Raw genomic sequence first — 11,915 nt, 5'->3', positions numbered from 1 at the left:
AAAAAAAAAAAAAAAAAAAAAAAAAAAAAAAAAAAAAAAAAAATAAAAAAACAAAAAAAAATAAAAAAAAAAAAAAAAAAAAAAAAAAAAAAAAAAAAAAAAAAAAAAAAAAAAAAAAAGATAACTAAGTTATTACAAGACAAAATTAAGCTTCGTCTCCCTCTTCATCAGGACGGTCCTCAACATCTTTAGCCTTGCTGTCCGCAGCAGTATGGTCTATTGGAGCTTCACGGACGAGGCCATCCTCGTCGAAAAGAGCTTCAGTGTCCTCCGACTGAGCGGGCTGGGCAGCGGACGGTTCTGGGGCAAAGACGGAGACGGCGGACAAGTCTAGATCGGGGTACAACCTCCTCACCTGACGGAGAGCATCGTCGAACCCGTCGTTATAAACCAGACTCAGCTCCGCGATAACCTCACTGGAGTCACGGTACTCGCGTACGGCGTCCTCCTTGGCACGACGGACTTCATTGTCCTTGTCCACCAACTCCTTTTTCAAATTTTCCACCAGCTGAACGGCCTCATCCCGGGCCGTCTCGGCCATCCTCAGCTTTTTCTCCTGGGTGACCTTCCAGGCCTTCAGGTCGAGCAGTTCCCCCTCCGTCATCTTGGCCTTCTCACGTAGTCGGCCAATGGTCGTCTTATGGTTGAGACACCGTCCCATGAGGCCCTTCGTCATGATCATAGCCTGAGTTCGACGAAAATAAGTTAACAAAATATAATACAAAAATTGATGAACGGATGGAATAGGGATGACGGACCATTACCTGAGCAATGCTGAAGAGGGCCGTCTCACCCATAGCCTCCGTCGAGTGATTCCCAAGATCCTCGTAGTCGTCGGTAATGATGATCGACGACATCCTTTCCAAGGCATACTTAGAATCCTCACGGAGCAAAACGGGTGGTTTTTTCTGCTCGCCTGGCTGACCCGTTATCAACCCCTTACCTTTACCATGCTTGGACGGAGGCACTGACTTGCTCCCCTCAGCCATCAAGCCGAGGACCGGGTCCAAAGGGACCTTAGGCTGCTTAGGCGGACGGTCGCTCTTCACGGGCAGCTTCCGTTTTAAAGAGGGCTTACTGGAGCCCGTCCCCATGGGGTCCGTCCCGGCCTGCTTGTTCTTCGCGGCTTGAAGTCTTATGGCCGCTCGTCTTTTGGCATCCTCCATCTCTGAAAAAGGATGACGGATTATGGAGCAATAGTAATGATAAAAAAAGAAGTGAAAAGGGCATGAGGTGGACGGACTTACGCAGACGGGTCGTTTTCTCGTATTTTAAAGCCGCCGGAGTGGGTTCAGGACCGTCGCAATACCAATGAATAGTATCGAGGTTGACGAGCTTGGCCCACGTCCTCTCCTCTGGCGTTGTCTTGGAAAATTTTTTTTCAAGGAAACTGAATTCCTCGAGTGTAACTTGGGGATGCCGTCAAACTGCAAAATAGAAGACGGAGGTTAGAAACATTACAAGTTACATGAATGAACGGAGTGTTTTACGACGGACCATACCAGATGAGTTTAAAATGCCCCAAACTGTGTCGACGGGCATGAAGTCTGTCTCCCCTGGATGACTCATCTAGTCGTCTCCTTCCATAAAGAAGTAACGACTCTTCCAATCCCTATTTGAGTCTGGGGTCTCATAGATAACTTTCAGAACGGGACTCCTAGGGACGAAGCTGTACATACCCCTTGACTTATCTATTTCGTCTGGACGGTAGCAATGGAAGAACTCTCTTATTGTGAGCCTCCTTGCTCCGTCCGACATAGCTCCGTACAGGACCTCCATGGCGATAAAAACTCTCCATGCGTTGGGGGAAACCTGGCTGACGGATATGCCTAGGTAGCTTAAGAGTTCGCGGTGTAGTGAACTCAATGGGAACCTCAACCCAGCCTTTAGCACCTGCTCGTACACTCCCACTCCGTCCACTCCTTCGTAATAACATTTCTCTGACACGTAAGGTAGACGGATTGGGATATGGTCAGGAATCTGGTAGCGGTCCCTTATTGTATTGAAGTGACCCTCCTTGATGGTCGACGTAAAAGCGTGGACCGTCCACTCTGGGGGCAAGATGAACTCCCTAAGTCCATCAACCCCTACGACGGACCTCACTATTTGTTCTTCGTCATCTGAAACCTCCTGGACTTCAATCATCTCCAGGCCCTCATGTGTTGAGGACGAGGAAGATGACGACGGACTACTCTCGCTCGAGACGTCATGGTCTTTGGGACCTGACGGGTATATCCCCTCGTAGTCCGCCCCGTCGGGAACGACCGACTGATTACTTGACGCACTAGACATTTCCTACATATAATTACAAAACCTAAGACTCTGACGGGTTGGAGATAACGACGGACGCATTAAGCACAAATAAAAGAAAAAGGAAAGGACGGATATAAAATAACTCACCAGAAGCTTGAAGTAGGATGCGACGAGCGACGGATGCTTGAGTGAACGGGTTGTGCTCTGACAGACGTGACGGACTCGCTCTGACAAATCTCTTCCAGCAGCAAGTGAAGAAATGAGAGGCGGAGGACTAATATTTATACTGGGAGTGCACGGAAGACGAAGCGACGCCTCGTTCCAAAACAACAGCCACTGGCAGACTGACATTTGGCACAATGCATTAATGCGTCAGCTCCTGACTCAGCATTGTACGGATGAAAATTTACAGACAGGCGTACCGAGTTTTAGATTCGTCACCCCATGGGTCCGTTCATGAGTGCTGACGGACCCATCGGGTGAGGGGGCAACTGAAAGGTTGAAAGTATCTCTTAAAATAAACGGATCCATAATTTGCACGGGCCCCTGTGGACGGACCTGATGTGAACGGGCCGGATATGGACAGGGTGACGAATGGTGGGCTAGTTATCCATGGGCCTGCTGAGCCCCTAATGAAGGATATTTTGACCCATTCTCATAAAAGCCCAAATAGAGTCCTTACGCTAGTAGGACTCTGGAAATCTTGTATAATTGGTAAAAATCTTCCGCGTAAAGAGGAGACTTATTCATCACGTTAAGGATTCTACAAGAAGAGTCCTATAAGGAAAAGACTTCCACGCCAAGGAAGGAATGTCAACCTCAAGCCACTATAAAAGCCCCAATGCCCTCACAAGCCGAGGTACGCATAATTAACCCTCTCTAGCACTCTAGAGTTGTGAGCATTCTTTCTAACTTGACCTTCGGAGGGTATTTGGCCGGCACCACACCGGTGCTCTCTGTTAGGTCCTCTTTTTTCTGTGCAGGTGTCGTTTCGAGGGTACGAGCATTGTGCAACTCACTGTTGATATTTTCGGCATCATCAGTTTTAAAGACATTCTTTGACATTTTGTGTTCAAGTCAACTAGTCAAGATTACAAGAAAATAGAATTAGGAGATTACTCTTTTGTAAAAGACTATAAGGATCAAAAACAAAGAATTGTACTTATTATTCAATTAATACAAATTACATTTGTGAAGCACTTTCAATATTTTGATTTTCAAACTTGAAAAATCTTGTGTTTATTGTCACTATTAAATTTTTAAAAAAAAAAAAATTCAAATGACATGGCATTAGATATGCATCTAAATTTCTAATATTTAATTTCAACCACAAAACATGTCCATTTTAAATGGAAATGGTTTTTCTCTAGTAAAATTGGTAATACCCTAAAACACATTACATTCAGCCACGGTTTGTAACGATCTAGAGATAAAAATGGCCTTTAACGGTGCTGTGAAATTTTATTTTATTTTATTTTTTCAAACAAGGAATTTTTTGTTTTTTTAGCTAGCATTTTACCTAATTTAACAAAACAATTTGAAAAGTTAGGGAACAAGAGAAACCCAATACCTTCTCACAAAACAAAGAAAACATTCTATAACATAGCATTTGAAAATTAATAAAGGAATAAAAAAAATTTAATTTAAATTATATATAAAATAGATGAGAGGCTTGGGTGCGAGTTGGGCCGTGAGGCCTGCTATTCGGCTGCGTGAATAAAGCCCGACCCGAATCGTAAAAACCGTGTCATTTTTCTTGCAGAATTGAAAAGAAGCAGATCCATTTCGACGCAGACAAAAGGAACTTCGAAGAGAAACGAGAAGTGAGAGAGAGAGAGAGAGAGAGAGATGGCAATAATGGATTCGTTGAGGAGGTTCGTAGCGCATGAGCCAGTGCTTGCAGCTTGTTGCTTACTAGTTGGTGTTAATGGTAATTTTTTTTTACTCTCTAATATTCCAATTAATACTCCTATGTCCAAAACTTTATCAAAATTGTATTGAATTTAGGGTTTGGTGATTTATTTTTACGTGCCTAGTTATTTTCCACAAATTTAGGGTTCTTCCAGGTTTGATTCAGCTGTGTAGTGAGTGAAACAATGATTATTAGTCTTTTTTTGGTGAGATTTTGCTTTTTAAGTTACTAATATGATTGAAAATGAGATTTATTGTGCAATGGATAATGGTTAGGGCATGGTTTTGCGGTTTTGCTTTTGTGGGTATTAGGAGCAATATGCTCAAACAAAGTATGAGTTGAATGAAATATTTTCTTTACTAACAACCTAGGAATTATTATGTTGTTGGCTGAAAACAGAACACCCAAAACATCAGGCTTAGGATGTGTATTTAGATAAAAGAGGGTTTGAATAAAAGCTTATAATCCCAAGTCTTATGAGCTTGGCTGAACTGCCAAATCATGTTCAATTGTAGGATTTAAAGTTTTTGGATTATTGTATAAGAAATTATTTGTCTGATATAACTGCAAATTTAGGAAACGGCTTAGCCTGTCAGGGGTGGATTATCTGGCAAGTTGGCAACTGGTTCTAGCGGGTGGGATCAATTGCCTATAGGTTTTACCAGTGTTGTTAAAAGCGCGCCCCAAGGCTCCAGCACTTTTTGTCTCAAAAGCTAGGCTCATTCAAAGAAGTGCGCTTTAGGCGCTCTTTTTCAAAAAGCTCAAAGCGCGCTTGTTGGAGCTTTTTTATAATTTTCAAAAAATATAACCAAAACTGAATTAAAACTATAGGATCTTGACATTATTGATATAAACCATTGATTTTGCATATTTTAAGTGTAACTTACTTATCAAAAAAAAATATTTTGAGTATAACTTGTCCTAAAACCCAACCCACCACCTCCCAGTTCTTCTCTATTTTTTATCTTTTCTCCTTGAAATAGTAACCCACCTAGCTCCTTGGTACCAATTACCATGTTGCAACGTCCTCATATTCTTAGCTCATTCATGAAAAAAAAAACATATGATATAATATATGTGGTAATTGTTTAGTTACTTTAGTGGTTGATGTTGAACGTAGCAGACTAATTCTTATAGAGTTATAGTCATTAAGTAATTAAATTATTAACTAATATTACTAATTAGTCATAGGGCATTATGGATATAGGAGATTTAAGAAAGGATATTACATGGAAGTACTCATATCTAGCTTATCCAAAAAAATAAAATGACTTGACTTGCAATTTTTTTGTTAAAATTGCAAAAGTAGGGCATATCTAAATGTTATATGAATTATATATAAATAAAACAAAATAAAATAAAATAAATTATTTCAATTTATATGATAATTTGATCATTCGATTGTTGCATTTCTCATTAATAATAATTTTTAAATTTTTTAAAAATGTGCGCTTCACTTCAATAAAGTGCGCGCTTGTGCCTAGGCTTCAAGAGGCCTTTGCGCTTAAATGCGCCCCTCACTTTTACCAACATTGGGTTTTACTAGTTAAAGGCGAGTCCAAAAGGCTCTTCTTTAGAAAGCTTTCCTATGTTATACCCAAAAAAAAAGGGGAAAAAAAAAAAAAAGAAGCAAATTAGGGTATTCTATAGTATGTTATGCAGGGAATCACTGGGTCTGTGTGACACTTTGTGGAATTCCTAGAAGAGATGGTTCGCAGTATCAAGTTCTTAATGACAAGGAGATAAGTTAGATTTGGTTTTGCATCATAATAGTGGTGGATCATGATACACAATTTGTACAATAAGGAAGAAATATGAAGAAGAAAATTATATACACTTGTGAACAAGCCAAGGGATGGATCCATGGAAGAGTTGACAGTTCTTTCGGAGGACTTGAATGGTAATAATGGGTTACATCTACCTGAGGCTGAAAATTCCATATCTTAAGCTTGTTGTTTGATTATTTTGGGAAAAGGAATCTAAAATGGGGGTTCCCTCTATGTGTTAAACAATTGGAGCTCATGAAAGCAAGAGAACTTTTAGGGTTACTTTAGCAACTGCTTTTTTATGTGACATGTGGGCCTTGGCCATCATTTTGATAACAATGAATAAGTTATTTGGCCTTGAGTAGCTATACCAAAATACATATCTAAATGCCCCAAACTTCAGTATCTCATCTTTGCTTTTCGTGAAAAAAATACCAATAAATACCAATTGAATTGGAGGGTTTCTTCAAACACATTAACGAATCATTGTTTTAACTGAATAGCTAAATAAAATAGGTTGACCTTTCTCTTAGTCTCTTAGGTTGATAGATCTTCTCAATTGAAAGATCACCTATTGGCACAATCGCATGGTGTGGGTAGTAGATGCAGGCCCCCAATCACATAGTTGGACAATGGAGGCCTGCTACTCATTGGACCCAACTTATACTGACTAATTCCATTGGATCTGACTGATAAATTAGATCTTATTTTATTTTTGTAATTTAATTTAATTTGTTTTTATTTTCATTGGTAATGAGTTATTACCATTCCTTACCTGGTTATGAAGATATAGCCTTTTCTTACTTAGTTATGAGGTTGTTTCCTTTCCTTTATTGATGTAACTTAAGAACCCTTATTTAAATGCCCCAAACTTCAGTATTGGTGTGCTTTGCTTAATTAATAGAAATTTTTATTGGAATTCTCTTCCAATGGCTTGGATTAGCCTCCGGGGCAACCTTAGGTGTTAAGTCTAGGTTTTATCCATCTTTCCACAGCTTTGTGCTGACTTCAAGGAATTCTAGGTATAATTGCTATTGACTCTGATATCCTTAAATTGAACTCAATTCTCAAAGTGAATTTTTGTTGTAAAATAAAAGTTTACAATGACTGAAAGGGCCACTGACCTATACAGTCATCCTTACTGTAAGGAGAAGATGTTCCCATGCAAAGACAATGTTCCTTTTTCATATGCTAGAGAAGTCAATTTTTTTAATGATTTAATGGATCATGCATTGAATGGGTTTTTTTACAACCAATAATTGTTGGGTTTTAGGTTTTTTCTCCTGGGGAAAAGGTTATCTTTAACTTACTGGTATCTTGTTAAAATTTTAGGAATCTTCCTTCCAGCTGTTGTAAGGCCCATTCTTGACTCCTATGAAGCGGCCAAACAAGTTCCCCAGCCTGCTTTAAATGATGTGAGTATTTGACTTTGCAATATGTTTCCTTTATGCCTGTACCTGTATCTATTATCTTTTTCTGTAGTTAGTGAATTTTAGCTTGTTTTTGGTAATCATTTTCATACTTAAGCTCTTTTTAAGTTGAGTCATTTGATGATAGGGTATTTAAAAATTTGAAGTCTAGTAGTTAGGAAGATTTGATATTAAAAGAATGTCCTTAGCATTATTCACCGGCAACATGCCCCACTTAGAAACAGCTCATAGTTTGGCTGCTTCAAGTAACTTTCTTTTGAAAGGATAAGCACAACTTGTCTATGGGCCTATGGCCCTTTATAGAGTATCCTTGCATGCTAAACATTGGTTTTGTCAACTTCCTTCTTTCCATCGACACAAATATACCTAATTTTGGGTGTTTGCTCCTATGCTGTCTTGAATATCCAAAGAAAGAAAGAGAGGTGAAAAAGATGAGATAGAGAAAGAGAGAGAGACAAGTTTTACTAGTTACACCCCATGGTGGGTCAGAGTGGATAGATCAACTGTTTATTGATGCAAAAATTCAGCCTCATTGTGATTGTTATTTGAGTTGCATGTTATTCTTTTATATTATCAAAAAACATAAGAAGAAAAAGGGGAAAAGAAGTTGATTCAATGGATTTGTTAAAATCTTCATTCCTAGATGGGTTTGATCAACTAAAAAACACAGTGGGATCCGTTTGTGACTGCTGCTGTAGGTGTGAGATGCACAAATGACATTGCAACCAGAAATTTAACATCAACCAATATTCTGGTCACTCCCTTTCTCTTATCCATACTAATGTTTTGCATCATTACAGGTGGTTGCGGGTATGACTGGTAAGAAATAAGGGCGATGGGGTTTATTGGTGAAGTAATTTCAATTATCCTTGACTCCCTTGAACTCATTTTTATTTTAATCAACAATGTAATAAGCCGCACTTCTATGAGTTTTGTGGAGATTTAAATGATTATGCATTTCAAATATCTTCATATTTTGTGTAGGCATATGAAGGTTTATCATGTTTATTTCAAAGAGTTAAGGTTCATTTGAACCCGCATTGATGCATTGTTATGTCCAACTTGGAAATTCAGTAGTTTACTTGGATATAAATTTTGTTTCCATAAATGAATTGATGCCATGCGTCTAAAATTGCTTTAAAGTATAATTGATTCAAGGAGATGCTCATATTGTTCCTGTAATCCTTTTTCACCCAGTGTCTTTTGAAGAGAAAAATGTTTAAGACTAGTTTGTTTGCCCAAAGTTCTAGTAGCAGCCTAACTTTGAATTGGGAGACTGTAGACCTTGTTGAGTTGAATCAAGCTTCGGCTTATTTTCCCCGTTAGAACAAGTGGCTTATCTTCATATGGGAAAAATTGGCCAGTGCTATGTAACCACAAATCTCTTGGCAAGTTTTGGCTTGTTGATTGCAAATTATTTCTAGTTTGTAATGTACGAGTTGCAATTACTCAGAAACTGGAATTGGCTGTAGTTCCTGGCAAGCTTTGGCTTCTTGATTGGAAATTAGTTCTAGTTTGTTATGTATGAGTTGCGACTTGCAATTAATCTGAAACTGGAATCGGCTTTTGCAATAAAATCATACAGCATATAGTAAAAGCCTCACTTTTTTCAGCGAACACCATTTTAATACAACCTCATTTTCATAATAGAACTAGATGAAAGTCATACAACGAAACTACCAAAGTAAGAACTCATAGTCATACGATAAAGACTACGGTACTTTCAGAGCTCTCCTCTTTCTTTCTTTTCAGTCTTTTCTTCATTTTTACAAAAATAAAAATCTAGACCTACATAATTTGCACCTACGCCAGTAGCATTATTGGCATGGTTGTGATAGCTTGACGACACATAATTTAGTTTGCTAGGAGCCCAATCCATAAATATCTTTCCGTAGATTATAAATGCTAAATAAAAAAAACTGGTGGAGCGAAGAGAAGCATGATTTCATTGGATTTGAACATCTTAGCCTTAGGTTGTCTGATCAAGTGTCAAGTTTAAACCACGTGGATGTCCTTCTTCACTTTTCTACTACTCCACGGAACCACCTGCTTCAGGCCATCATATATTTTTGCCTGCATTAACAAACACACACATTTATGATTTGTGTACCATCTACAATAATGTATTCATTATCAGACTCAAAAATCAAAATTAAGTAATTCTTCAATTATCAACTTTATTTCATCACCCATTTAAAAAAAAAAAAAAAAAAAAAAAGCTTAATTGACCACTGCCATGGCCTGGACTCCAAGATTGCTTAAAAGTCGAGCCGACAACATTCATCGTTTTCTCCATAAACGACAGCCGTGCAAAAGCAGAGGGCTTTTACAGTTGTATTCAACAAGCTACCCACCTTAAGTAGGATTTGGGACAATCTAGTAGTAGTGGCTTAGGCTTTTGGCCCAACTAGCCACCCCAGGGCCAGGAGTCAATTTAGTCAACAACTACTATGTCTTAGAAGCCAATAGTTTTCAATCCCATTAACAACTTACAATCAGACCGACAGCTAAATATTATTAGAACTTAAATGTTTACTTATCCATCAAAATCACATAAATAAATGTAATACATAACAGAATTGATAAGCTGGGTCAAGCAGAGTTAAGAATGAAGGAAAAAAAAAATGAAGAAATCACATAGAAACTCCAAGATTTCATGTACTCCAATATAAAATTGAATTAAGGAAAACAAAAAAACAAAAAGATATAAGAGAAAAACTAACCCAGAAGTGATGAGACTTGGCGTTGGTGGAGAGACTAGATAAGCTTCGAACCTTTCGAATCCTTGTGATCTTGCCAGTTTTACTGTTGCTTTCTCCCACATTACAACTATCAACCTCTTTATCCAGAGAGGATGGAAAGACATGACTACTCCCTCCAAGTCCAACCTCTCTTTTACCTTTGAAAATCCTCCTACACCATGAACCAAACCAAGTTTTCTCCTTGATCCCTCTCTTGCTAAGAACCATTGCCCCAAGCTGACCTCTTTCATGGCTAAAAGACCCATAGCACTCTCCACCAATGATTCTAAATGAAGAAGACTGAAACTTTGACCTACCCACATAAGGACCCTCCAAGACAGTGTCGGGTGAAGGCAATTTAGTATCCAACAACAGCCTTGGAGGTAGTTCCAACTTTGGGGCTAAGTCAAGGGTAGTGAATGTGGTGAGAGCGGTGCAAGGCCTAGGCTTACCCGGTTCATCTTCCCAGCGAAAAGGGACTGAGGCTAAAGTGTGGAGTGGTGGGGTTAGCATACCTGAAGGATCTGGTGACTGCATGGTTTGGATTGAGAATAATGGTAGCTTTGGTGTGGAACTTGGCTCTGGCTCTACCTCACTTCCCATGACTCTCTCTCTCTCTCTCTATCTCTTTCTCTCTATGCTTTTTGGTGTTGTGTTTTTTTTCTCTCAAGTATCTTATGGAGGACAATAAGACAATAATGTAGAGGAGCAAGTGTATTGTCAATAGTGAGGAAAGTCCTCAAAGAAAAGGCTGGCCTGACCTGTTTTAGTCATCAGTTATTATCTATAGTGATTAAGTGATCAATGCCTTTATTGATGAGAAAGTGTTAAAAAGTGTGCATACCCAATATTGTTATCATGATCTCTCATGACTCATTATGGCCGTCAAAGCAGGAATTTCACTTAATTTTTTTCATTAAAAAAACATGTGCTTATTTTTTGACCTTACGTACGGCCTTGGGGTTTATTTTATTTTGGGGTAAAATAGAATTAACTATTCCTAAAGAGCACTAGCATTAGCATGGGGTGTAAAACAGTTGTTATTTTATAACTTAAGCTGCCCAAAATTCACTTTATTTGAGTTTGTAAACTTAAAAAAATTTGCAACCTATGAATAGTAAGGCTGCATATATGTAACCTTATATTCATAGGTTGTAAAAAAAATATTATTTTAATATGTGGTGTGTGAAGAGAAAAAGTGAGTGGAGAACAAAGAAAGAATAATATTTTTTATTATTTTATAGGTAGTTTATATTATTTTATTAGGTTGTATGTAAAAATAAAAACTAGAATGAGATGTAAAATGAGTTAGTAAAATAAATAAAGTAGTGTTTGAGGATCAAAATAATTTTTTTTTTTTTTTTTTTTTTTGCATCCCCAGATGCTAATGCTCTAACTAAAAAGAAATAACTAAGGGCTTTGATTGTTAGCACAAAAAGGTTAGTGAAATTAAACTTTTCGTAAAAGTATTTTTAGAATATCACTTTAATAGAACTTATTACTAATAACATCATTATAATGCATCAATTATAACAATTCACTCAATGATCGTTAAAAAACAATCACAAAAAATCAATTTTGCATCATTAGTCTATCAAAAAAAAAATTTGTATCATTAGTATCAATCTACTTTAAAAAGAAGATTTATCACTAGATATATTGGAAAAATTATTATAATCCTTTGAATTAATCATGATGACAACTAAGCGTTCCTACTGCCTAGTTATTCCTACACCAAGATTCTTACTTGAATTAAATAAATAGCTTAAATGCAATTGTTTTAAGGAAAATTGTAATCTTATGTTTTGATGGG

The 11,915-nt window shown here is 37.8% G+C and overlaps 2 protein-coding genes across 2 annotated transcripts; one reads left to right on the top strand and one right to left on the bottom strand.

The window, feature by feature from the left end:
- The first annotated feature begins 3,992 nt into the window (after positions 1-3,992).
- On the top strand, positions 3,993-8,469 carry LOC112005020 (uncharacterized). The gene is made up of 3 exons (XM_024037267.2): positions 3,993-4,183; positions 7,264-7,346; positions 8,162-8,469. Exons 1-3 carry the CDS (start codon positions 4,102-4,104, stop codon positions 8,189-8,191), a joined length of 195 nt encoding a protein of 64 aa, XP_023893035.1. The 5' UTR covers positions 3,993-4,101; the 3' UTR covers positions 8,192-8,469.
- A 481-nt stretch (positions 8,470-8,950) lies between these two features.
- LOC112005019 (uncharacterized protein At4g00950) lies at positions 8,951-10,860 on the bottom strand. Its single transcript, XM_024037266.2, has 2 exons — positions 10,085-10,860; positions 8,951-9,434 (listed from the first exon to the last, which is right to left on the bottom strand). Exons 1-2 carry the CDS (start codon positions 10,703-10,705, stop codon positions 9,357-9,359), a joined length of 699 nt encoding a protein of 232 aa, XP_023893034.1. The 5' UTR covers positions 10,706-10,860; the 3' UTR covers positions 8,951-9,356.
- Positions 10,861-11,915: the final 1,055 nt, after the last annotated feature.

Source organism: Quercus suber, unplaced genomic scaffold, assembly GCF_002906115.3.
Source record: "Quercus suber isolate HL8 unplaced genomic scaffold, Cork oak 2.0 scaffold_8, whole genome shotgun sequence".
Lineage (NCBI taxonomy): Eukaryota > Viridiplantae > Streptophyta > Magnoliopsida > Fagales > Fagaceae > Quercus > Quercus suber.
Note: the sequence above shows the minus strand (reverse complement) of the source record. Positions and strands in the feature narration are given on the sequence as shown.

Excerpts from the sequence above, each read along its gene's own strand:
- LOC112005019 (XM_024037266.2), bottom strand. The coding sequence starts at position 10,705 with ATGGGAAGTGAGGTAGAGCCAGAGCCAAGTTCCACACCAAAGCTACCA. Across the intron at positions 9,435-10,084 it reads CCAAGTCTCATCACTTCTGG|GCAAAAATATATGATGGCCT; the intron begins GTTAGTTTTTCT and ends TTGTTAATGCAG.
- LOC112005020 (XM_024037267.2), top strand. The coding sequence starts at position 4,102 with ATGGCAATAATGGATTCGTTGAGGAGGTTCGTAGCGCATGAGCCAGTG. Across the intron at positions 4,184-7,263 it reads CTTACTAGTTGGTGTTAATG|GAATCTTCCTTCCAGCTGTT; the intron begins GTAATTTTTTTT and ends TTAAAATTTTAG. Across the intron at positions 7,347-8,161 it reads CCCAGCCTGCTTTAAATGAT|GTGGTTGCGGGTATGACTGG; the intron begins GTGAGTATTTGA and ends GCATCATTACAG.